At 46.5% G+C, this 26636-nt stretch overlaps 1 protein-coding gene and 1 long non-coding RNA gene across 3 annotated transcripts in view; one reads left to right on the top strand and one right to left on the bottom strand.

Moving 5' to 3' along the window:
• LOC135811602 (probable serine/threonine-protein kinase DDB_G0284251) overlaps positions 1 to 26636 on the top strand; it is a 151166-nt gene that overhangs the window by 122420 nt on the left and 2110 nt on the right. For both annotated transcript variants that reach the window (XM_065324837.1, XM_065324836.1), the window contains one exon: positions 2351 to 2491. In XM_065324837.1, coding sequence (XP_065180909.1) covers positions 2351 to 2491 — 141 coding nt within the window. The remainder of the gene's footprint in view (positions 1 to 2350; positions 2492 to 26636) is intronic.
• LOC135811618 (uncharacterized) lies at positions 14800 to 16257 on the bottom strand. The gene is made up of 2 exons (XR_010552667.1): positions 16043 to 16257; positions 14800 to 15128 (listed from the first exon to the last, which is right to left on the bottom strand). It is a non-coding gene; the product is annotated as an uncharacterized LOC135811618 (long non-coding RNA).

Raw genomic sequence — 26636 nt, 5'->3', positions numbered from 1 at the left:
GCATTTGTGAAATGGGGGGGGGGGGGGCGACGCAAAAAACAGCAGTCAGTCTAACACCAGAAAAGTTAGTTATTGCCTGTGCCACAAAAACAAAGATACTGCGGCTGACTGTACTTGTCCCATAGTGACGTGATGGGGAACGAACGATTAAGCGAACTAGCTAACGCGGCAGACCCAGAGGCAGAGGCCCCTGAGGTAATCACTGTCTTACCAGCCCGTCGTACACCGCCACACCACGCCGCCATACCCGTTGAACATGTACACTGATGTTGCCTGCGCCTTCAGTCAGCATCTTCCGCCACAAAACATCCACTTGATACACCGAGAGGCCCATGGGGCATTCACTCCAGTCAGGGATGTGCTGCGTCCGATGCTGCTAAATTTTGATCAAGCATTTGATGTTGAGGAATTATCCCGCTTGTCTCGTAATTTCACTGTCGCTTTACGGCACATATGAAGTTGAAATGCGCCGTAAAGCGACAGTGAAATTACGAGACAAGCCCCTCCCCCCAAAAAATGTTTTGACCTCAGTGGGTTTGAAAGAAACACCAGGATGCTGCATGCACGGGCGGTAGACTCTACACGGTGGGAAACATCTTCCAAATGCAGCTGTACTGGCCGTTGGTCTGTGGCGGTGCACTGCGGATGAAACGATCGACTCTGTACGATGTCTACATTTGTGTTCAGTTTCCAGGACACGCTCAATGCGTCTTGAGAAAGGCATGCAGTGATGTGCTGAATGGAGTGCTACCCAAGCGGGACAAAAAAACAAAGCTTGGGATCGTCAAGCGCCTCTTTCTGCAACGTTGTACAATGGTGTTTTGAGGATGATCCCCTCAGCATTCTAATCGTGAATTGATTGACTTGACGACTTTTCTGCGACATAAAAGGAAATTGCAATTTTTTGGTCATATTGTTCGTTCCGGCTGTTTGTCATTGACTGTTCCTCAGGGTTGTGGTGCTGGAGGTCGTGGCCGTGGCAGGCCCAGAATGTCATGGCTTGATTATATTATTTCAAGGACTGCACTTGACGTGCAGTCCCTGCTCGCTGCTGCACGCGATCGGTTTTTATGGCGCTCGCTTGTTCATACTTGCTCTGTGACGCCCCGACGGCCTTAGGGCTATGGGCTTGTGATGATGATGATGTATTCAAGTGTTCAGTTCGCCGGCAGATTTGCTCTGCGCCACTCCTTCTGTGCAACCATTCTATGTAGTTTTCCGTCATAACGTCCAACCTTCTGGCCCTACGTCATCTAGTCTCTGCCACACTCGACAGGGGTTGCGTCCTCAAGCACGAACTGACCTCACTCCTGGGTCAACTTACATTGAATTCTCAACTGTAAATAATTCCTACGCCACCTGTCTGACCTTGTCAAGGCCACATCTGAGATATCATCTCACAGAATGCTGCACCGCTCAACCTCAGCCAAGGATGACCTGAGCTAGAGGCACCAGACTCTGTCAACATATTGAAGGTTGACACAAGCCATTCGAGTCTGAGTCTAAGTCCCAGTGTGTGTAGGGGGGGGGGGGGGGGAGGTCACATACGTGTGTGTATGTGTGTGATTGCTTGTGTGTGTGTGTGTGTGTGTATGTGTATGTGCATGTGTAAGTGTGCGTGTGTGTTCTTGTGTGTGTGTGCTTGTCTGCGTGTGTGTGTTTCTTTGTGTGTGTGTGTGTGTATGTGTGTGTATATGTGTGTGTGTGTGCGTGTGTGCGTGTGTGTGCATGTGTGTGTGTGTGGGGGGGGGGGGGTGTTTGTGTGGGTGTGGGTGTGGGTGTGTGGGTGTGCATGTGTGCATGTGTGTGTGTGTGTGTGTTTGTGTGTGTGTGTGTGTGTCTGTGTGTGTGCGTGTGTGTGTGTGTGTATGCGTGCTTGTATGTGTAATAATAAGATAAGTCTGGTTAAAAGACTTTTTATATCCCATAGATTATCTACTATAAATGAGGGAGGACCTTTACATAGTGTTAGGTACCTCCTCCCGTACAGTCTACCTTTTTCCCTAGCTGGACTGCATGAACCATATGAACCCCGTACTCACCTTTTGTTCCGTTGGCCTGGGTAGCTACTTGCGCGCCCATATTGCCATAGCTACCCAGGCCCTTCATAGTCTCTTGTTGTCTCAGTCTCTGGCTCTCTCTCTCTCTCTCATAATGATTGTAGTTGTTGTAGTTCGTCTTTGTCTCCGTCTCATCGTCAATAATAAATGTTTTCCCCTACTCGTTCCCGTTGTCCGTTGAGTTGTGTCTGGGATGATGGATTCTTCAGTTGAAACTCAACAAGTATGGAACTCTTGAAGGGCATAGTCATCACAGTGTAGGGTTTTAAATACATTTCGTTTTCATGCAGGTTTTCACTACTGATGGAAACTTCATTGCCATGTTCGGATCATGGGGAGAGTCAGATGGTCAGTTCAAGAAACCTCGGTGCATTGCCGAGGACAATCATGGCCACTTCCTGGTCACTGATGCTGATAACCACCGTGTTCAAGTAAGCTGATTAGTGATTAGTTTGTCTAACCCTTTTGCTTCTAGCACTACTTCTGTTGCCAAGATACATCATACCCTGTGGCAAGAGTGTGAAGCTGTAATTGCAATGCCTTTGGCCATTTTAGATTGAGAAGTCTCACCATGTGCTAGACTGGCTAGATGAAAACCTTCTAACTTACTGAGGTGGATTGATGACACTCGAGCCATTGCTGAGTGAAATACATTCACTTGCAGTGTGGATATTGTGACAATTAGAAACAAGAAACCAGTGATATTGTCTCTTTTGGGCCAGGTTGAACACTTTCTCATCGCCCTTCGTACATATCCAGGGGGTTATAGTGAACAAAAACAGCGAAATGAAAGTAATCTCCGGCGGAAAGCGGAGAACATCTTCAGCCAATCCTGGACTGTGTGCACAATGACCCCTGTTGCATGTGCACGAATACATCACATAGCTGCAGTAGCTGTGGACCACGTTATGTGAGCTATGCCATCAAGGACCGTGTCTATAAAGTTGTGCACTCTTGGGTGGATTTAAGAGCTATTGGGTGGGTAAGAGCTCTTGGGTACCTAAGCACTCCAGGGTGGGGTTTATTTCACCTTTTTTTCTTCTTTTTTAAAATCGACGCACTCTTTCAGGTTTACTCTTGCTTCCACTTCTTTTGAAGTATTGGTATTGCCACGGCTACCAGCATTACCATGTTTGCTTCTGTGTCCACCAATTTGCATAAAACTATTGATTTCCTGTGTGCAATGTGATATCAGGAGCCGTGCATAACACTCTAGAGCCTACACTACTCATAGACGTGCTTCCTCCGCCAGGTAAAATTTTCGCTTATCCCTTTCAGCACACTGACAGGTGTCTGGCAGCTATTTTTGTTATATCTTATACACTGCACCATCCACAGAAATCTGCTGGTATACAATCCCTTCAGGCGTACCAGTTCCAAACAAGTCAACGAAGTCGGCAAAGAGTAAAAAAACATCTAGAGTAGAGGGTGTGAAGGTTAGTGAACTGGTCAAAGAACACAAAATCAGTGACTGTACATGGTGGGTGAAAAATCACAAGGCGGTACCCTGAATTACCACAGGTCTCTAACCTGAAAAAACCACAGGGATTGAACCTGAAAACCCACAGGAATCGAACCTGAATAACACGGAACTCATATTACATCCGTTCGCAAAACCGAAAACCGGAAAAAAACTGTCAGGCACCGACTGGGACGCACAAGGGCCAACCAGCAACACACGGAAACCATAACACTCGCAAGGCAAACCGATACAAACAAGCGCAGGATCCCTGCAGATGATCAGGCAAACCGTGGCTCACCATGATCAGACGCCCACCCAAACGAACTAGAGAGACCCACATGCCGAAACACAATATTACAAAACCATACGCTCACACAAAATTCAACCTGGATCTAAAACGAGAATCCTACATGAACTTAACAACCTGTAGTGAACGATGCACTGATTCCAATGATGAAAGCCCCGCATTGATTGGAGCAACCGTTCCGGAGTTATAGCATCTTCAAGTTTTGGCAAAATTCTGTGACCCCATGATGACGTCATGATTTGCCCATCCCTGTGACGTCAAAGATATACGGTAGAACGGGTAATTTCAGCGACGTTAAAACCCTAGCGAATTTAGCGATCGACTCTTTTTCGCTAAAGTTAAAAGTCGCTAATCCGTTGAGACATTTAGTAGTGCACTGGTGATCCGAGAGTAAAATCGCTGCAAATCGCTAAAATAAAACGTCGCTAACCGGCTGACAATAGGAAAACGCTAAAATTGATATTCGCTAAAAATTACCCGTTCTACAGTAAACTTTGTGTGGTAATAGATGGTGAAATAGCATTGGCAATTTATGTCGTTTTTCGTTGCTGCAACAAGCTTTCTGGGGATATGTTTCCAGTTTAGATACCAGTAAGGTGTCATATATCCCATATCAAATTTTGACAAATCAGTTTATCTCAATGACGTCCTGAATTATGATGTCATCATGACGTCATCGAATTTAGTCTAAACTTCCAGATGCTATAACTCCAGAGCGGTTGCTCAGATCAACCTCGGACTTTCGCCATTGGAATCAGTGGATGTCAGTATTGCTCCTGGAAGGTGAGAACAAGCGTCTAGGAGTTTCGATCATTCACAACGCTGTCAAGTCCGAACAAAGCTAGTCAAAGGCTTTCACTGGGTATATCAGTACGAAATAGTGTTAGCAACTTCGGCAATTATAGTGCAAGAAAGTTGGTTTTAAGCCCAGCACAGCCTTGTAACTACATCATTATTAATGTGACCATTCCGTAAAAAGTGACATACATGTCACAGGTTGCACGGGTGCAAAACAAGATTAAATCGTATTCATTTTGAAAGGATCGGGAGAACTTCAAAGTCAAAAGATCAGTCGGGGAAGTGAGCTGTCGGAAAAGAGAGAAAATGCAAGACCCACCAGGACTCGAACCCGGGACCAGCTTGCCTCTCATGAGCCAATCTTATTCAAATGAATTATTGGTGGGAGTTTGCCATTGAAATTTAAGAGGGACTGTTTGGTGCTTGATCCTGTCGCTGATCCCGAGACCCATAGTCGGGGGAAGTAGGCCCAATTGACCAGCACGCTGCCCCGGCTTCCCACTGTATTGTCATGTCTCCTCTTTGGTTCTGTCTTCCATTCCGTCTCTGCTGGACTGTGTATTTCAGTATCAAAATATATAAATAACCTGTCACGTAAAGATTCTTAGCCTTGTTTTTTGGATGATTGAAAATGTTGTTGTATCGAAGGTTGCAGTGCTGCACACGTGGCTCTGAAACGAAAGACAAGGGGTGCTTGTCACCTGCGTCTTTAGCCGATTCATCGTTATCAGAAGAATTACCTTCACCTAGTTACGGTTCTTCTTCACTCGGGTTGGTTTTGTGATCGCCGACCCAAGTTGGTCGGTGCTGTTTTCGGCACAAGAGCTCATTTTCGTAATCTTCCCCACATGAAATGGAGCAAGACTATGTACTTACGTACCAAAACATTCCACAAGAATCCTTGTGGAAGAAGTCAAAAAGAAAGTAGCTGTTCAAACAGCTATGTAGCTACACATGGGTCTCTACCTTCTGCACTATGTACCCATGTGTGCAGCTCTGTTGTCCGAGTTTACAAAGCATAAGTGCATCGAACATCGAAGCAGCTACAGTGTAGGTTGATCAACCAGCACACGGGTTTGACTACGTTTTGACGATGAATGTACAAGCGGAGAACAAGTCCAACATGGCATCACACGGTATTTTGCGACAACTGTGGGCACCTTGATTTCAAATCATGAAAGCTGTCACCCAAGGGAAATAATGGCGTTGATAGTTCCTCCATTCCAATTTCATAGTGAGATGGTTACTCTAGTACTGTAAAACCGGAAAGTCTAATGACCAAAATGTTTAGCGTTTTTGTAATTTTGGCATGATAACGTGCAGAAAGTTTAACGATGGCCACCTGGCAACCAAGAATATGTATCGATGTATGCGCATTTTCACACACTGGGTTCGGGATAACATTTCTCCGAATAGCGAATAAAAATTGGTCGTTAGAACATTAGACTTTCCGATTTTACAGTATACTAGTACTCGGATAACCTCAATCTGTGGATAGCATCCTCTGTGGTCCTTTGTGGACTCGTCTACGCAGCAAAGGGAAAATGTGGCCGAACCTGATACATGTAGCAATGAAAAATATGGTCCCAAGCCAGATTTTAATACGGCCCAAAAGCACGTTACCAGAGTGCTCAAATTGACACGTCAGTGAGCTCTGCATCACGCACGCAAACAGCAAAGGCACTATCCCGCACAAAATTGCTCACCTATTACATAAGCAGGAGCAAAATACCAAATATTACAGTGTGTTGGGCTCATCGGAGTCTACGGCTGCATTCGATTGTGGAAACTGGATCCTCCCCCGCCGACCAGATCACTTCGATCACACTGATACAATCGAATGTGCACAACTGATAATCCCTTTCAAGACCTTAGCGACCGAGTTGCTACAGCTCATCCCAGACTATTCTGTGGAATCTGTACGGAATATGGCGAACTCTTGACCTAGTGTGCGCATATTTGGAGTTGTGAGTAGATACGATGCAAATGAATCCGTCGAATCCGTCGAATCCGGCTCGGGGAGGTGGGTTGACTGGATCCGAATCCGTGGGACTGGGATCCGGATTCGTACAATCGAACATGTACGAATTTGGCGAATCCGAGTCCATGGCCCATGGATTCGCACAATCGAACATGCCCTAAGTCGCACCCGCCTTTCCGGGTCCACCATCTGTATTTGCATTGCCATCCGCTGTATAAGCCACCCGCCCGTCAGATTTTGAATGGTTATCATCATAATACAAACAATAGCTAAAAGGCTGAGAAGAATGACCGAAGTTCTACAAAAGTTGTCTACCTTGCCATTTGTATTGTATTAATGTATTGTACTTGGTCCGCGTCAGCAATATCGTCGCTTATCTTTTGACAATTTGTTACTTAGACTTTGGACATCAACGCGTGCACTTGAATTGATAAAACTTGGTACGATGGAAGCTAAGGTATAGAAGGACAACTAGCTATGAGGAATTTATTGTCCAAGGAAGGGTTCCTACTTTTATCGGTCCTTCTCGTCGCTGCTCTCGACGCTAGTGACAAATATGTTTGCTCGGGATCGACTCTCTTGCTTTTGCAAGCTCATCTCTCTTCCTCTCCACTGCCTGGCTATTTTCTAAAGAGATCGTGACGGTCGCCTTCTCTATAGGACTTCGCGTGGGCAGCACGACAGCCTGTGTGGTTCAAATAGGACGCCGTTCTTTGGGTTCTTTGCAAGATTTTATTTTGAACGACGACGACGCGTACAGTACTTGCAAATCTCCACAACGCGCTGGATACTTCAAGTGTTGAGCTGGAGGTGAGGGAGCTGCGATCTCAGCTTCACGAGCGATCCCTGAGGTGAACGATCTCGGCCGTTCAGCAAAATAGAGCTGATTCCGAGTGGCCGATTACTTTCTTGTGGCTTGCGCTGCTCTTGCCTGCACAGGGTAACAAGATAATCTATTTTGATGCGGCGCTGTACCAATCAGAATCACCCACCCGTCGCTCTCAAAATCCTCTCGAAATCTAGCTAGACCCTTCAGGTACTAGTAAACTAACTTACTAACCCAAATTGGGATGAAATGGGCTGCCAAGTGAGCACCCGCGACATAAAAACAAAGCTGAAAGATAAGCGACAATATCACTTACGCGGACCAAGTACTTTGTTATTTTACTTGGGCATTCCCAACAGACCATAAGGTCTTCTTAGAAGGAGCCCAAGATGAATAAATTTGTTAAGTTCCTGGCGAAATGAATTGGGGATATGATTTGTGCGAAGGGATTCGGGAAACGCATCTTAAAACTTAAAAGGGGTCGGCACCAAGGAATGAAAAACAGTGTCCCTGCTTCCCATATTGTCAAAACTCTTCGAGAAAGTCATACAGAAGAAGCTAGCCCAGTTTCTGCATATATCTGGTACCCTGCCCACGACTCAGTTTGCATTCCGCGCAGGCCACTCAACGGAGGATGCCCTGGTACTTATGCTAAATCGTATTCTTATTGCACGGGACAAGCGTTTGTGTACTGGCATATGCCTTCTAGATATGTCAAAGGCATTTGACAAGGTTCGTCATGAACGGCTACTCCAGGACCTATTCGATATCGGCATAATAGGCACAGCCCTAAAGTGGTTTTTCCACCTGGGCCGTACTCAGCGTATCTGTATTGGACGGGATCAGAGTGCCATTTCTAAACCATCCTGTGGCGTGCCACAAGGTTCTGTTCTAGGACCGATCCTTTTCAGTATCTACACCCGCGAAGTTCCAACCATAGCTAACCAGTCTTCATCGGTTCAATTTGCCGATGCCATCGCGCTGATCAGCAGCAGCACATCCCTCGGCACGGTATCTGCTACGCTATCGGCCTCTGTTTCTGCACTTGCTGACTGGTTGCAGGCCCGTGGTCTCATTTTGAATGCAGCCAAGAGCCAAGTGATCCCTGAATACCCCAACAGGCAGCCTCAGCAGCCCCAGCACATGATCAATGTAAACTGTCATGAAACGCCGATTCCTGTCGTTACTGCGGCCAGGTATCTTGGAGTGCTCCTCGACTCGGATTTTGTCATGGACGCCCATGTTGATCGCTGCACTGCTCGACTGGCCCAGAGGATCGGAGCACTATGGAGGTTGCGTCGCTGCTTGACTCATCAGAGCCGAGTTCTCTACTTTAAAGCGATCATCATGTCTGACCTGATGTACGGATCAAATGCGTTCTCCCCACTTCTTACCGCCAACCAATTGGATCGGCTACAAGTCATGCAGGATCGGGCGACAAGGGCAGTTTTCGGACTCTCGCATCACACCTCCACGCGCACCCTGTGGATCCGTCTCAGCCGACAAACTATAGACCAGTGTCGCTACTTCCGATTTTGTCAAAGTTGCTGGGAAAGCTGGTCCAGCGGCAGCTTGTACGGCACCTCGACCACACCGACGCTATCCCGGAAACTCAGTTTGCATTTCGGGTGATGCACTAGCCTTACTGGTTGATCAGCTGCAAATGGCTCGAGAAAAGAAGGACTCCTCTGGAGTGTGCTTCCTTGACATGTCGAAGGCCTTCGACAAAGTGCGGCATGCGGTTATGATCCAGGACTGCTTTGAAATTGGAGTTGGCGGTACGGTGATGAAATGGCTCGTTAGCTACCTTAAAAAACGGACACAACAAGTCCGCATCGGTAGCCAACTGAGCAACATCACAGTATGCACAAGTGGAGTACCCCAAGGATCTGTATTGGGGCCCATCTTGTTCAATATATGCACCCGAGCGGTAGCTGCAGTAGCTCACCCGACCCCTAGTATACAATTTGCTGACGATATTGCACTATACCAAAGTGGTTCCAACACGGCAACTATTTCACTGGGACTCTCATCATCCGTCACTGCGCTGGCCGACTGGCTCGAAAACCGGGGCCTAATATTGAATGAACGCAAAAGTCAAGTTCTGTTCTGTGGGAGGGATGAGCAAACCATTATTGCTGTAAATTGCCATCAGACCCACTTACCTGCTTGTACTGCGGCCAAGTACTTGGGTTTAACCATCACCGAGCAACTGACCTGGGACCACCATATCCACGATGTTACAGCGAAGGTGAACAGGAAAGTCGGAGCATTGTGGCGAGCCCGGCGAGCCCTTTCCCAGAAGGCCAGGGTCCAATACCTAAAATTCGTTGTGATGCCCGACCTATTATATGGAAGTGTGGCCTATACCACGTCCCTCTCAGCTTTTGCTCTAGGGAAACTCCAACGTCTTCAGAACCGTGCCATCCACGCTGTGTTCAGCCTACCACCCACACCTTCGGTAAGCCACCAAAGGGAGAGCATATCCCTCCGCAAAATCGAGGAGACACAACACCACAGACTCCTTGATCTCATCTGGCGCGGCCTGAACGGCCAATGTAGTACAGCGCTTTCAAAGCAGCTGACGCCCGCAACCACGGCCCCAACTCGACATCAAGCCAACGCCGGGCTCATTCTCCCGCTGGCCAGGACGAATACAGGCACTCGCCGACCGTTCTTCCGTGGACCTGCGCTGTGGAACACTCTGCCAGCCAGTGTACGTTCCTCCAAAGCCGTGGCCGATTTCGAAGCAGCCGTGTACCCGCACACTCTCAGGCCATAAACGTTTGTAAAGAAGAGAAACAGTGACATGCACCCCCCCCCCCCCCCCACACACACACGGATAGTGTGTATAGGCATATAACGAACGGTCTTTTCCTGTTAGCTCTGTTTGTCCAATACATGAGATAAAACGTCTTTCTTGTTCTTTTTCCTTCTACATGTAGCTGCTTCCAGCATAGTAAACGACAGCACCATGGCCTTTTCAGATTTTCATTGTACCTATTTGTAGTACCTCCCGGGATCAGTATTTCCTACTTGAAATAATATCCACCCCAATGCCTCATTCTTAGCATCCTTTTATTCGCTTCCATGTAATTGGGCTTATTGCCCGTTTGGTATTGCGAATTCAAATAAAAACAACAACAACCCTCCTTCTGAAATTGGACACCTACAGAGTATCCGAGATATTCAGGCAGAAGTTTATCGTTCTTGTCTGGAGGTGTCGGAATGGGCACGCAAGTTCCGATCTGCATGCCCTCCTAGTTCCTTCGTCAGCTGTCCCAACTAGGTTGCACTCCACCATGGGTCTGCGCAAACCGCCAGTTTGCACCAGGTTTGGCAAGGGTTGCCTCGCGTTCCGGGTCGCCCAGCTGTGGAATACCTTACCCAGCGATGTACGTGCCATCTCCACACTCCACCAGTTCCGCGCCAGCAGGATAGCGGGCCTGGAGGCAAAACAACCTAACAACTCGAAACGAACTTTATTCACAATTCTCTCTCTCTCTCTCTCTCTCTCTCTCTCTCTCTCTCTAGAACGGCAAAACTGCCTCTAGCAGTAAAACTCTGAACTCATTGTGAAAGATAAAATAAACGCAATTTATGGAAAATCATCACAAACAGCAACGTACAGAACAGGAAGACTGAAGGAAGACAGGAAAGAAAATGCCATATCTGGAATTAGCTTACACTGGCAATGTACATGGAGCTCCATCCTTTAAGTCGCTGGAGCTATCTGTCATGGAGCCCAATCCCTAGAGACGCGCTGGCTGCCATCATGACTGGCTAGTTATGGCGGGCGGCAGGAGCAGCGGCACTGGGGCAGCGGCGGGTGACGGCGGGTGCTCCTTCAGATACACTAACTTGAGCCCTCATGAAAACTAAACTAAAATTGAAGGCTATCACAAATGTGTAGCGGCCATTACATCGGAAAACATGCAACTAGAACAAAACTTTACCGCTGCCATCAATTTTGTAGCACCATTGCTACCAATGTAAATTGGGTTCGAATCTGACCAAGTTAACTTTAACCACCGCTGCCACCAATTTTGTAGCGGGCCTGGAGGCAAAACAACCTAACAACTCGAAACGAACTTTATTCACAATTCTCTCTTTCTCTCTAGAACGGCAAAACTGCCTCTAGCAGTAAAACTCTGAACTCATTGTGAAAGATAAAATAAACGCAATTTATGGAAAATAATCACAAACAGCAACGTACTGTCATGCGACCGTTGTATGGTAGAACGAACGTCGTATTGAACAGTACGCTGAGCGTATACGCAAATGCTAAGCTTGTAGCGAACGTCGTATTGAACAGTACGCTGAACGTGCACGCAAATGCTGAGCTTGTAGCGTGACCAACGCGCGACCAACGCTACACGCGCCAGCAGGATCCCGCACACCCTTAGTACCTAGAGTATCAAACATCCTGTTTGATGATCAGCTGGCTTAGTTTCTCCCCACCTCTATCCTTATTGCATCCCTTCCCAATATCATTAATTACTGCTTTCTACCTGCATTCGCCACCTTTTCATTGGGCAAATCTGCCCGTTTGGCTTGCGAATTTTTAAAAAAAACACAACAAAAAATATATTTGTATCCAATTTGAGTTTGCACAATAGTTAAAGAAAGGGAATTATTGACTTGGGCGTGGGTAACTCTATCTGTGTGAGCGCGGTCATGGCGAAGGGAGAATATGCCATTCACTTAGAACTGGCAACATGTACAATGATGAGCTTTGTACCAGTACAATGATGGGCTGCAGTATGAAGGGTGGCTGAACAACACCATGCATGCATTATATTCATAGAGTGCTGTAGCGCTGGTAGTCATTACATGAAATTTTTCAACCCAGATTGAGAGTGTGTACAAGGGAAAAAATAAGTGGGTGTTCACGTGAAGACAGTTGACTCGCGTCAAATACTGATATGCCGCCACACTCGTGACGTTGCAGATATGTGGCTTGATTATTGTAGTTGACGTTGATTTAGTGACTTTGGCAAGTTTGAGTCGTGTCAAGAAGTCAGGTAGGATTCAGTACTAGGCGGTAGTGGAACGTGAGTGGTAGTCTTTGCCGATTTTGGAGGGTATCCTGGATTCGGTTTGAAGCGCGGTGGAAATGGCTTGCTGTGGAGGTCCCAGCACTGGATGTTGTATCAAAGGTACGACCTCGTAGCACGCCCTAAACCTAAAAAAAATTCAAAAATTTACTTGGGTCTGTGGGAGTCTGTGACAGAACGCCCTCTCCTGCCGTTGTGACAGATTCCAGGGCCACGTTGAAGGGCCCTATCCCACCACCCATGGCTGCTTCTGGACGTTTTTTAGGTTTGGTTCCTGTGCACGGACAGAATTGGCTAGAATTGGACAGAATTGGCTAGAATTGGCTTACCCATGCCGGTTCCTTTTTTCTTCTCCTCCCCTTCTCCCTTCCTTGCCGTGGTTGGCTAACACCCTCTCTCTTTGTATTGGCCGGTGTTCTTACTGTGCAATGAGATGCTGTAATAAATAAATAAATAAAATGTGGAAAAATTGTAAATGTATTTGTTTGGCTCCTGAGTGGCTCGCCAGCCGTGGCACTATGCCGGAATTTTGAGTATTCCAGCCTGTGAAGTCTGTCAGTGAGGCGCAAGAACTTTTAAATCATGTCCAGAGGGCCAGCATAGAGGCAGGAGTGTGTGGTGCAAATTTCACTCAAATCCATTGAGAGACACCAAAGTTACGGTCAATTGAATGCCATGAAATTTAGGACCAGGTTAAAGGGGAACTCCACGAAAAAATGAAAATTTGATAGCCTGTAGAGTTTCGGGCGCTGAGTCGAATGGTCTTGGTCCGAAGTCTCTACGAGAAAGCGTTCTTGAGATATTTCAATTTTAGCCACGCCCCATACCAATGTATGTGTGACGTCATTGTGGCATGGTGCGAAAATACTTGGATTTTGAATCTCACTTTCTTCAGGACGAAAGTCACTTCAGAAAGTAGTTTGCCAAGTCGCCTGAGCCGCTGCAATGCCAAATTGTTGTGTTGTTGATTGTGCCAGTATCACATCATCCTCCTGGGGTTAGTTTTCTCAAATTCCCAAAGGATGGAGACCTGGCAAAGCGCCGAGATGTTGCAATGCGTCGTGAAAATTTCAAGCCTATTTTCGCAGCACGAGCTGTGTTTGCTCGCTGCATTTATGATCCAGAGGGACTTGAGAGCTGAGTTTTGACGAGTACGCCGTCCAGGAAAGCCCTCATCAGTGTACCAGTGCCCTCCGAACCGTGAGCCTCCAGCAAAGCGAACTCAACAAGCTGCAACTGAGAAAGCAGGGCGAGATACGTCCCATCAGGATCAGAAGAGTACATCACCCCATCAACTCCGACTGCAGCTAGGTGATGAACGATATTACCCCAGTAACTTTGCGCATACCAGTACTCAAACTGTGCACATCTGTCATCAACTGGGACGCAAACAGCCAGACCCCCAGCAAGTACGAAGGTTACAGAACTGTTTGCTTGCGATGTGCAGGCAGCATGCACGACGAACTGTCTCACCAATCCTGCCAAACTGAACCAGTGTAAGTTGATTGCGTGGATATGTCTCTATTTATAACAGCTACCCTACTTCTAGGCATGGTTGCATGAATACCATATCACTCAGAGCAGTTGTTAGAAGTCTGGACAGCCTTGGAATAGTGCAAGTAAAGTGAAACAAAATATATTACACTCCGAGTTCCACGCTTGCGGGATCACCAGGCCAAAAAAAATATAATTTCGAACAAGGAATGGGTTCTGGTTGTATGCGAAAGAAAAGTAAGTGAAGACCTATTGTGCAAGGAATACAGTGGGAACTACACGTATTATACACATGCACTCACACCTTCACCCACATGCGCGTGCGTGTGCGTGCACACACACAAACACAACAACACACACACACATACGCACCCACATACTCAAACTCACTCGCACGCACGCACGCTAGCCTAAGGATAGTACATATGCTGTAGTAGTGGTATACTTAGTGAAATGACTATGTGTACATCTAATGACGCCGCCACTCCACGCCAGAAGACAACAAACATCTGCTGAACATTTTTGCTCCCGTCTCTTATGGGCAACACAGGGAATGAAACGAACAATGCAATTGAGAACAAGAGTCGTCCTGTACGGTGAAGTTTCCATTTTCTCATACAGCAGTATATTGTCTAAGCAAGTGTGTTTTCTCCACATTCTTTTTGCCATGCAGGTATATCACAGTGTCATGCCAAACTACATTCTCAAACGCATTCGTTTCTCAATTCTGGGGATGATTGGACACGCACATCTCGCAGCTCTTGTCGACGTCGATGTCAACCGTCGCCACAGCACAACCAAAAAGACCGCGATAGGAAGGTATAAAGTCCAGTTCTCAAAGCATAAAGAAGACTGTGGCCAAATAGAAAATTATACGACAGAAAGAGCTATGAGTATGTTGACAAGCTCATGTGTGAGGTGGTAGCGGTTGCAAATGGCAACCTCCATGTTCCTGCCTTGGAGAAGCGTGTTTCCCTGCCAAATTCCAGGTGGAAGCCTCCTGAGAAGGCTGAGGTGGTGCAGGATTTGGATATCTTTGCCTGATGGTATTCACAACGCAGGCTGGAAGACGACAACGAACGTGCTTGCCCAATTTGCCGTGTACATAGTGTGTACTGCCTGTGTGCCGCATAGCGTAGAGATCTACACAAACACAGAATGTCATATGGAATGTGTATGATGAGTGCTTGTACACATACCACATTGCTGTACCGTAATAATTATTATAGTCAAATACTCATTTACTCTACATATGCGCTGTATTGCACCTACCGGTACCTACCTGCACTTTCAGTGCGCGCGCCATACTAATTTAGTGTCCACTGGTACAAAGATGGAGGGTCTTGTAGAATTTACCATAATTGCTGATTTCAAATTGAATTCCAATGATCTGGGGGATGAATACTGATTAGGACGCGTTCGATTATCTACTAGTACAGAGATGTCTTGGTCAGAAAGTACAGATTTCTTACTCTCCTGCCAGAATTTGTGCATTATTTTGGTGTACGCTTTCTTGACCCCACGCTTGTACGTTGCATGCCATGGTATACTAGAAAACGAGTTTATTGACAAAGTCTATCGCTTGAAACGATAAAGTATGGGTTCGGGTGTGATCAAATGCACCCATGGTGCTCATAAACTGTGTGCAGTGCTCTCTTCACCAACAGAACACTACCTACCATACTTTGTAGATCTTGTACCAATCCAAGGGAAAAGGACAAAGACAAATGTGAGTCATGCATGAAAACTTGTGATAGCACGGTCTATAGTACAGAACAACGTTGTTCGTGCTATGCCTGACAACAATAATTAGTTACACACAAAACATTACGCGCATCGATCCTCACAAGATAAGTCAAGACATACTCGGAGCAAAGAGAAATTTGTTTGTGTCATGCATGAAACTTGTGATAACTACCAGTACAATGTCTTTCTTGTGCGACACCTACTGTAGTGCGCCTGACAACAATAAATTTCCCCCAAAAAATATGAATAAGTGTATCATGCTGATACGCGATCCTCACAAGACAAGTCAAGGCAAACTAATTGAGGCTTACCTAATGTCAGACTCTTCTGTCACTGGCATTGGCGGCTTCTGCATGTCGAGATAACCTCGAAGAGCAGTGATGAGCACAGCCTAATGCAAGGATACGATCTCGTAATCTGCGAGGTCCGCTACGCAAGAAACCTTGGGCCGTCTTGTCGACAGCGACGGCAGCATCCTACCAGCAAAATCATTCCCGCGGGCTGGGCATGGCTATACACTTTTGTCCACGCTCGAACCAGTCGGAGTCCCAAACGAATCGAGATTCTGGTGGCCAAGCTACTCGTCTTCTGTCGGACGCAGCTGCTGACGCATCTTCTTCCTCCACATTTGTTACACGCGATGGCAGCTCCTCAGCAGAGTATCTGGGCTCCCTGCCCCAACCATACGCGGCGGTGGGCTGTTGGTCGTCCTCACTGGCCTCAGCATCGCTGCCTTCATTGCTGGGGACAGAGGATTGTTCGGAACCGCCCATCTTCCCTTGAAATACCAAATAAAATAGTTCTTGTAGACTGGCGAAGAGAAACGACTTTGCCACAATGACGTAGGCAGCCCGTGATGATGTAACCGAATGGCCGCATGACGTCAGGGCGCGGCCCCCGTTTTTGCAATTTCAAAGTGAAATATCTCAAGAACGCTTCGTCGTAGAGACTTCGGACCAAGACCATTCGACTCAGCGCCCGAAACTCTACAGGCTATCAAAGTTTCATTTTTCGTGGAGTTCCCCTTTAAGGTATCAGCCTGGTCGTAAATTTCATACGGCATTCAATTGACCGTAACTTTGGTGTCTCTCAATGGATTTGAGTGAAATTTTCGATTTAAAAGTTCTTGCGCCTCACTGACAGGCTTTCCAGGCCGGAAAAACTCAAAATTCTGACACAGTGCCACGGTGTGCGAGCCACCCAGGAGCCAAAAAATGCATTTACAATTTTTTCACATTTTCTTGCCCATTGTGTCCATGAGCGAGATCCAAATCTAAAAAAAAGTCCAGAAGCAGCAATGGGTGGTGGGATAGGGCCCCTCAACGTGGCCCTGGAATCTGGCACAACGGCACGAGTGGGCGTTCTCTCACAGACTCTCACAGACCCAAGTCAATTTTTGAATTTTTTTAGGTTGAGGGCGTGCTACGTGGTTGTACCTTAGATACAACTCCCAGTGCTGGGACCTCAACAGCAAGCCATTTCCACAGCGCTGCAAACCAAATCCAGGACACCCTCAAAAACCGGCAAAGACTCCCACTCACGTTCCACTATTGCTTAGTTCTGAATCCTACCTGACTTCTTGACACGACTCAAACTTGCCAAAGTCACTAAATCAACACCGACTACAATAATCAAGCCACATATCTGCAATGTCACGAGGGTGCTGGCAAAAGTCCTGCTGCACGGCGGCGGGCGAAGCCCTCCGCCGTGCAGCCCAATACACGGCTAAAAAACGTGATTATTTGGACTTGGAGCATAATTCTGCACACTTTCGCGCGTTTCCATGATATGACAAGTTGCACACGGTCTGCTCAGATTCAAATACAAATACAGTGCTGCCAAAAATGACAGCGTGTGTAGTGTTGTCTTGTCTGTGTGTGTACCCATTGTGCATGCCTGTTCTCTTATTTGTACTCTTCTCTTTATAGATCTAGACTATCCGTTACGGTATCCCTTTGATGATTCATCCCATATCTAGATGATTGTTTCATGCACTGTAGTGTACCCTCAAGTACTCTACTAGATCCCGCTATGGAGTACCCGCCACTGTCTTACTGTATTATGTTTCTTGCACTACTATTAAGTTCTTGCACTGATAAGGAACAGGGTTCTTTGTCTTGTGGAAGTACAACAGTTAGAACTAATGTCTTGGCTCTCTGGTTGGTCTGGTTAGACTAAAGTACGAAACACTACAGCATGCAACAAAAACATCTTTCCTTGCAAGGCACATTTTTGTCATTTGTTGGCGGCACTATATTTGAATTTGAGCAGGCCGTGCGCAACTTGTCGTATCATGGAAACACGCGAAAGTGTGCAGAATTTTGCTCCAAGTCCAAAAAATCACGTTAAAAACACGTATTGGGCTGCACGGACTTTTGCCAGCACCCTCATGACGTTGCAGATATGTGGCTTGATTATTGTAGTTGACGTTGATTTAGTAACTTTGGCAAGTTTGAGTCGTGTCAAGAAGTCAGGTAGGATTCAGTACTAGGCAGTAGTGGAACGTGAGTGGCAGTCTTTGCCGATTTGTGAGGGTCTCCTGGATTTGGTGTGCAGCGCTGTGGAAATGGCTTGCTGTGGATGTCCCAGCACTGGATTTTGTATCAAAGGTGCGACCTCGTAGCACACCCTAAACGTAAAAAAATTGACTTGGGTCTGTGGGAGTCTGTGAGAGAACGCCCACTCGTTCCGTTGTGACAGATTGCAGGGCCACGTTGAGGGGCCCTACCCCACCACCCATGGCTGCTTCTGGACTTGTTTTAGGTTTGGATCCCGCGCACGGACAGAATGGGCACGAAAATGTGAAAAAATGTAAATGCATTTGTTTGGCTCCTGTGTGGCTCGCACACCGTGGCACTATGCCGGAATTTTGAGTTTTTCCGGCCTGTAAAGCCTGTTAATGAGGCGCAAGAACTTTTAAATCATGTCCAGAGGGCCAGGGTAGTGGCAGGAGTGTGTGGTCAAATTTTCACTCAAATCCATTGAGAGACACCAAAGTTACGGTCAATTGAATGCCATATGAAAATAATGGGTAGTAGGGTCCAGCGGATAGTGCTCCGAAAATGTTCGTATAATGCTAACCATAATGCTCCAAAAACTGCCTTATAATGCTGATTGTAATGCTTCGGCAAGGGATATAATGCTCTTGGTTTGGAACAAAAATGGAAGAAAGTCTGCACATTGTCAAACTTCCAGGAAATTATGCATATCGTCGATCTGCATTTGAAGCTGCCATCTTACCTCTCACGAGCTCCACCACTTCTTAGCACTATAAGACATGATCGCTTCTCCATTGATTGCTCTCCATTCCAACTTTGATGCAGGGTTGTGGCAGAATAGTCGGCGTATCAAATCTTTCCCCTAATTATCCTTGTAGTGAGAGATGAAACCATTATTGCAGGTAGTCATTCATTGTTGGGATGAAGTAACTAGTATTCCTGCCTGCAGACAAGCTGTCACTGCCTCCACTTTGTGAATAATGTCTTCATCTAAAACACCAGACGTGAGGCCAGCTCCTGAGATCCGATCTCAGATGGAGAGCCCTCCCATTTGCGGAAATCCTGAAAACACATGGTCAGAAGTTATTTTGCCACTCTACATCCTTTGCTTGTGCTCTCATCTTCTCCTTCGGCTTGAGATGGTGTGTAGACGTAGGGCTTGCCACAATACTCTTCCTTTCTGATAGCATTTGACTGTAGGCCTGCCATTACTAGTTTTTACTACCGTCCACAACTAACTGTACGTGCTTCATCAGGAAAGTAAGACTGGCGCTGCTGAGCAATCGACTTGGTACTGAGTCAATGAGAAATTCTTGTTCTTTTCGAGCCTCCTGAGCTGGACTCGGCAAAGGCAGTTCTTTTGGCACGAGCTATTTCTGTTTATAGCCGCTCCTTCATCCTGGTCCCAATTTAGCAATGCATCAGTGTCTACTTCAGTATCGCTAGAGATGCTATCGCCAGAGCGTCTGGCACAACTAGAAAACTCTTCTTCGTCTGTTTGGTATTCACTTCGTGTATGTCTTCTCCAAAGCTATCCATTACCCTCAAAGAAACCTCGTAAATAATTTCTCCGGATTTGTGTCACTTGAACTGCCTCGCCGCGGCGGCCTCGGTTGGGCATGCTTCACATATGGCTTGTATACATTTACCTGACCACATCGCTACAATCATAACGTTTTTTATGTAGCAATAGTTATGTAGCATTAGTGCTAAAGGTGTTACGTGTCTACACAATCACAAAGTCAAGCGCCGGTACAACGCATAGTGCTCAAATGCCCGAAATAGGCGGAGCGTAGTACGCAAGAGGTACACAAAAGGAGTAAAATAGGGCTGTTTCGTTGTTACTCAGAGTTTCATGGCAAAAGCCAATCATCAGACAACATCTCATGATCATGATTGTAGCCGATTGTTGCCAAAAACCTGGGATTTCCCGATATTATCCACTATGGAACTCGCTATGCCGCTCAAACCTCACATAATGCTCGTTTTGTTCCTTTCTAATGCTCCATAATGCTCTGATGCTCGGATAGTCGTATAATGTCGAATATAATGCCGGTATTATCCGCTGGACCCTAATGGGTAGGCTGCTACCTTAAGCTGGCAGACTACCCAAAAATTCGCTGAAAAATCGAATTTGTAAATTCATATTGAGTGCTACGTCAGTTGAGAGAGCATGAGTAGCTGCAAATTCTCTGAAAATTGTGTCTTAATCTGACCAGCCGTTCAAGAGTTATGGCCGAAAATGTGCTCTTGCAAGAAGAAAAATTTTGTTGCACGCTGTCATTTGTTGGCAGCACTGTATTTGAATCTGAGCAGACCGTCCAAAAAAGTCCAAAAATCACATTAAAAATCACGTACTGGTATTAGGCTGCACAGTCGCGGGCGAAGCCCGCCACTGTGCAGCAGGACTTTTGCCAGCACCCTTGTGACGTTGCAGATATGCGGCTTGATTATTGTAGTTGACGTTGAATTTGTAACTTTGGCAGAGTCGTGTCCAGAAGCCAGGTAGGATTCAGTACTAGGCAGTAGTGGAACGTGAGTGGTAGTCTTTGCAGGTTTCTGAGGGTCTCCTGGATTTGGTGTGCAGTGCTGTGGAAATGGCTTGCTGTGGAGGTCCCAGCACTGGATGTTGTATCAAAGGTACGACCTGGTAGCACACCCTAAACCTAAAAAAATCAAAAGTTGACTTGGGACTGTGGGAGTCTGTGAGAGAACGCCCACTCGTTCTGTTGTGACAGATTGCAGGGCCACGTTGAGGGGCCCTACCCCACCACCCATGGCTGCTTCTGGACTTGTTTTACTCCGCGCACGGACAGAATGGGCACGAAAATGTGAAAAAATTGTAAATGCATTTGTTTGGCTCCTGTGTGCGTCGTTCAGCCAAACTCTGGAGGAGCACATCTGGTCCAATGATGGCCATTGCCTTCCGCTGAATGCGGCCGAGCCTGGCCAGATGGGTCGGGGCAGCAGACATCCAGACCAGTGGAGCATACTCCAGCATAGGGCGAATGAATCCTCGGTAGACACTCAGACGGCCATTGGTGTCAAGTATCCACGCGGCTCGGCGCAAAAGCCCAAGACGTTGGCTTGCTCTCACCGCCATGCTGCTGATGTGCTGGCGAACTGAAAGCTTTGAGTTGAACAATATACCCAACAGCTTTAGTGTTGAGTCACCTCCACCACTACACTGCGCTCTTTAGCCGACTAGACCCTTCTGCACACAACGATCACCATTGCGAGGACACTTCCGTAGACGATATTGATAAACTCCTTCAGACAGCTGTTTCGCTAATACATAGCTCATCAGTGAAGGTAGAGTCATTGTACAGTCAACACAGCCCTGACGACGATATACTGGGCGACATTTTGCATACAAATCCCCATCTAGTAGGGCGCAGTCACCCAGTTTCGGTGGAAGTGCGCGAGTTCGATTGGGATTCAAGTAGGAAGGGAGCATCTCAGCTTTCTCGGACTAAGACCATTCGACTCAGCACCCCGAAGACTACACAACTGGTGAAATTTTGATTTTAGCCTAAACTTCCCCTTTAAGCACAAGCACAATATCAAGGTAAGGACATTATTGTATTATTGTATTGTATCGTATTGTATGGAATCTAATTTTACCTCATTGGCTCAACAGGTCAATGTATTACTACAAAAATACAGAAAATCCTATCATATGGAGATTAAAAGGAAAAGAAGGAGCTAACCAAAAATGGATGAAGTGAGAGAAAATTACAATCCGCAATACATTCTGCAAATTCTTTTGCCTAACTCATATTCAAACTGATTGAAACGTTTTTGCAATACAATGATGTAGCCAATCAAAGGAAAAAACGTTTCCATCAGTTCTAATAACATGCGCGATGAGCTAGGCAAAAAAGCATAGCGCAGGGCCCTGAGCTTCCAAGCTCTCTCGTTTATTACCGATCATTAGTTTGAGGGAAAGAGACAAACGGGAAAAGTCTGAAGAAAAAATTGACTGTCACCACCAGGACTCGGGACCCTCGCTTGTATAATAATAATAATAATAATAATAATAATAATAATAACACTGGCACGACGTGCGCCAACTTCCAGGTACATGGCAGGATTCCACATTGGAAGGACAGTTCGAAGAGCTTGGTGACTGCTGGGGCCAGCTCACGAGAGCATTCGTTCAGGACCCGAGTTGGAAGGCCATCATGGCCAGTGGCTTTGCAAGGGTTGAGCCTGGCTAGCTGTCGCTTGACATCAGACACTCGAAAACGGATACGATCTAGGCTGCCATGTAAAGGTTGAGCACTGGGGGGGGGGGGGGGGGGAGTGAGTCTGTAGATATGTCACGATCTCCAACACTACACTTCGTGGCAAAGTATCTTGCTAAGCAGTTGGCTTTGGCATCGCTGGAGTGGAACTCCCTCTTACTTTGGTCCACAAGTAGCGGGATCTCACTTGCACGGCTCAGACCAGCAGCTTGCTTCACCGTGGTCCACCACCCTTTGTCCGTAAGTGACCCAGACATGAGCTTGTTGCGGAGCCGGCTCTCAAAGGAGACTCTGGCCCGGTGGAACCGGGCAGCGCAGAGGTTGATAGACTCAATGTATGAGGACTTGATGTCCCATGGTCTTCAGCAACTTGGGTCTCCTGTAATACGCATCCTGTCTATGCTTTCGAAATGCTAACATAATCCTCGGGATAGCACTCGCCACTGATCTTCGGAAACTTGGCCTGACTATCACTCACAATAAGACTGTTGCAATGTTCATCATTCACAAGCGCTTAAGTGGTCGTTGGTTTCTCCCACAATTCCATCGTACTGTTGTACGACATGCTATAGGACATCCATATACCGTACTACACCGTATTGATGTCTGGCGCTGTCGCCTTTATCTCTGGTGCGGGTGTAATCTAGTGACTTCGTACATGCGTTATGACAAGAGTACTCTTGGTTATATTAATAGACCAATCCCTTTGTCTGGGTTCGTGAAAAGGGCAACACGTACAAGTAACAGTTAGCTCATGTAAAGTGCATGGGTTTGTATTTACTTGGTATGTGGCAGCTTATGGGACAGAGAGACTTTTGCTCTTCGAGCTTGTGTATGTAAATAGGGTTTTACGTCGACCATGACGGCTTGCTTTGAATTACAGAACGGCTGCTCCGATACGAACTCTAAAACCAGAAAAATAATAATGGCTACAATTCCCAAACATGCCACAACGAACTGATCGGCTACATCATTGTATTGCAAACAGTTTCCATCTGTTCGAACAACATTCATGATGAGCTAGGCAAAAAACATAGCGTAGGGCCCTGAGCGAAAGAAGTAAACATTCTCTTTGCATTCGAGGGTAACACGACACCGTCTACCAAATTGATGACCTAGGCAAAAAAGCATAGGGATGTTATAATTTTTTTAATTTCTCCTATTTTTTCAAGACCTAGGATTCGAACCCGCACTATCGCCCTGAGCTGCATGCATTCCCCCGATACACTTAGCATACATACTCGTAAACGCAGCCTGAGAGGCTGCGTTTAGAGAGAGGCTGCGTTTACATGGAGACGAAATGAAACGAAACGGAACGAAAACGGGCTGCCCTCGAATCATTTTCAAACCGTTTATACGAGAACGGCAACTTGTTTTGAACCGTTTACACGAAAACGAAAAAAGGGCGATCAGCGACCTGGAGAGTGGAGTTATCACGTGCTGGTTTGGCGCAAGGGCGGGATGTAACATGTTAGTTGGAGTTGGTGAGTGCTGGTGGTCACAAGGGTTGGGTATTTCCCGCGAAATATAGTCTTCCGCGGAATGGTTTCCATATCCGCGCTCTGTTTCCAATCGTTTTCAATGTTTACACGCAAACGAAAACGTTTCAAAACACTTTGAAGTGCGTTTCCATTTCGTTCCGTTCAGGCATCGTTTTCGGGCGTTGTCGTGTTGTCACATTCCAAGCCGTACCGCTTATCGAGACAGATCAGATGCGGTAGAACCCTGGATATGAAAGGGCAGCCATACTTCACAGCATACCGGTGCATGCAGATTTCTCTCAGGATGCGACGCTTGACACGCGGCGCGCTATCTGGACACTCGTAAACAGCCAGTTTGACTGAGGCCTGGTTCGACAGACTTGACGACAAGGATCTCTGTCTTAGCTCCCTTGACCAGTATCGTGTCTACACTTGGCAACTCTTGAATACTTGATGTACTGCACTATCGGCCTGCATGCATTCCCCCGATACACTTAGGTACGCTTTCCAACGGCCAAAGAGAGTTGGAAAGCTTGTGTCTTTGTGGGTAACTTGAACATTTCGACTCATGCGAAATTGCACCGACTTTGGGATTTCTCCACAACTTTTTGCTTCAGCAAAAATGTTGTGCTGGACCGCATTCCTGTCACTTCGCAGTGGCTTTTCGATGGTGCAGTTTGTATCCCACCCTCCCATCCCTGACTTCTGGGTGGGTGTTTATCGATATATCTTATTGGTTTTCTTATTGGCCATGTGGCTGTTGCAGTTACGACTGCTTTTCTTTTTATGTTAGGTACCTCCGCCCGTGCTACGTCATTCTCACCTACGTCATTCTCACCTTTCGTTCCGTTCGCCTGGGTAGCTACTTGCGCACCCATGTTTGCCATAGCTACCCAGGCCCTATAAAATAGGGCCTGGGTAGCTATGGCAAACATGGGTGTATAATATAGGGCCTGGGTAGCTATGGCAAACATGGGTGGTTATATTGCGTCAACTCTCTTCAGATCTCTCTCTCAACTCTCTTCAAAATATCTCCCTCTTTCATAATGTACCGTATTTCCTCGAATAATAGACCATGCTCAAATAGTAGACCCTCCTAGAGTCCTCACGGAAAATATAGTAGACCATGCCCGAATAAGAGACCCGGTCTCTTATTTGAGTTCATCGCCTTGCGCATGCGCACTAAGAAAGCATGTGGTGGATCCAAAAAGGACGCGATTTTAGGTTGCACAATTTTTGTAGTGGCTAGTGCTTTCTTTCATCATTTGAGCACGGTCCACTATATTTTCATCGGCACATCGCTGGAAATGGTGGATTTTTGTGCCGATGAAAATATAGTGGACCGTGCTCAAATAATGGACCATGCCCAAATAAGAGACCAGGGGTCCAACCCTCTTCAAAAAACAAAAGATCGGATCTATTAATCGAGGAAATACGGTAGTCGTTTAGTTCCTCTTTCTCTCTGTCTCTCCGTCTATGATAAATTTCTTCCCACTACTAGTACCTGTCCCCAGTTGTTCATTTGTGTCTGGGATGGTGACTCCTTCTGTGACTCAACATTGGCGCCCGGCTTTTGCCGAAGCCCGCGACCCTGGGATTCTCGTGCTCTACCATCTGGCCGCATAATTCGTCTCGTCCATATCAACCTCGTCTGTCCTACGCCAACTTCGTCTCATCCATGTCAACCTCGTCTCTCCTACGCCAACCTCGTCTCGTCCATGTCAACCTCGTCTCTCCTACGCCAACCTCCTCTCGTCACTGTCAACCTCGTCTCATCTATGTCCACCTCGTCTCGTCATGCAGGTCAGCTACCTTTCTCTCTTTCTTTTTTTTGTATGCGTTCCTTCTTCGTCAAATTTATTTTCGGTTTATTTGTTTCGTGAATTTTTTTGTAGTGTGTGTGCGCGCGTGTGTTCATAAAACATTACCAAGTTAGGGGTCCTATCATGGTGAGCCACGCTCTAATTTTTGGATGTTTAGAAAAAGTGTAACTAGGCTGTATTAGCCGGTCAAAATACTAGTAATTCACGTTCCTCGTAAAACTCCAATAGTTATTGCACACTATAAGTAGTACAGGAACGTTGTAATGAAGTGCATTTTTAGTACACACTTTTGTGAGATCTGTACGCGCGTGCATTATGTGTGTGTGTGTGTGTGTTTTTTTCTCCTTCAGTCATTTTTTTTAATCTTTTTCTCTCTTTTTTTTCTCTCTGCGAGGACGCGGGATTTTTTCATGGAGGAGGGGTATGTTAGGTACCTCCGCCCGTGCTACGTCATTCTCACCTACGTCATTCTCACCTTTCGTTCCGTTGGCCTGGGTAGCTACTTGCGCACCCATGTTTGCCATAGCTACCCAGGCCCTATCTATTGCGTCAACTCTCTTCAGATCTCTCTCTCTCTCTCAACTTTCTTCAAAATATCTCTCTCTTTTATAATGTAGTCGTTTAGTTCCTCTTTCTCTCCGTCTCTCCGTCTATGATAAATGTCTTCCCACTACTAGTACCTGTCCCCAGTTGTTCTTTTGTGTCTGGGATGGTGACTCCTTCTGTGACTCAACATTTAGTTAAATAACGTAGGGGTGGTGTGTGCGTCGTGGGCCGTTGTATGGTTACATACAGCTTCAGATTGTATGGCTAGTGACAGGGGGGTTGAGTCTGCAGGGGAAGAATACAGTGATTG

Source organism: Sycon ciliatum, chromosome 3, assembly GCF_964019385.1.
Source record: "Sycon ciliatum chromosome 3, ocSycCili1.1, whole genome shotgun sequence".
In the NCBI taxonomy this organism is placed as follows: Eukaryota; Metazoa; Porifera; class Calcarea; order Leucosolenida; family Sycettidae; genus Sycon; species Sycon ciliatum.
Note: the sequence above shows the minus strand (reverse complement) of the source record. Positions and strands in the feature narration are given on the sequence as shown.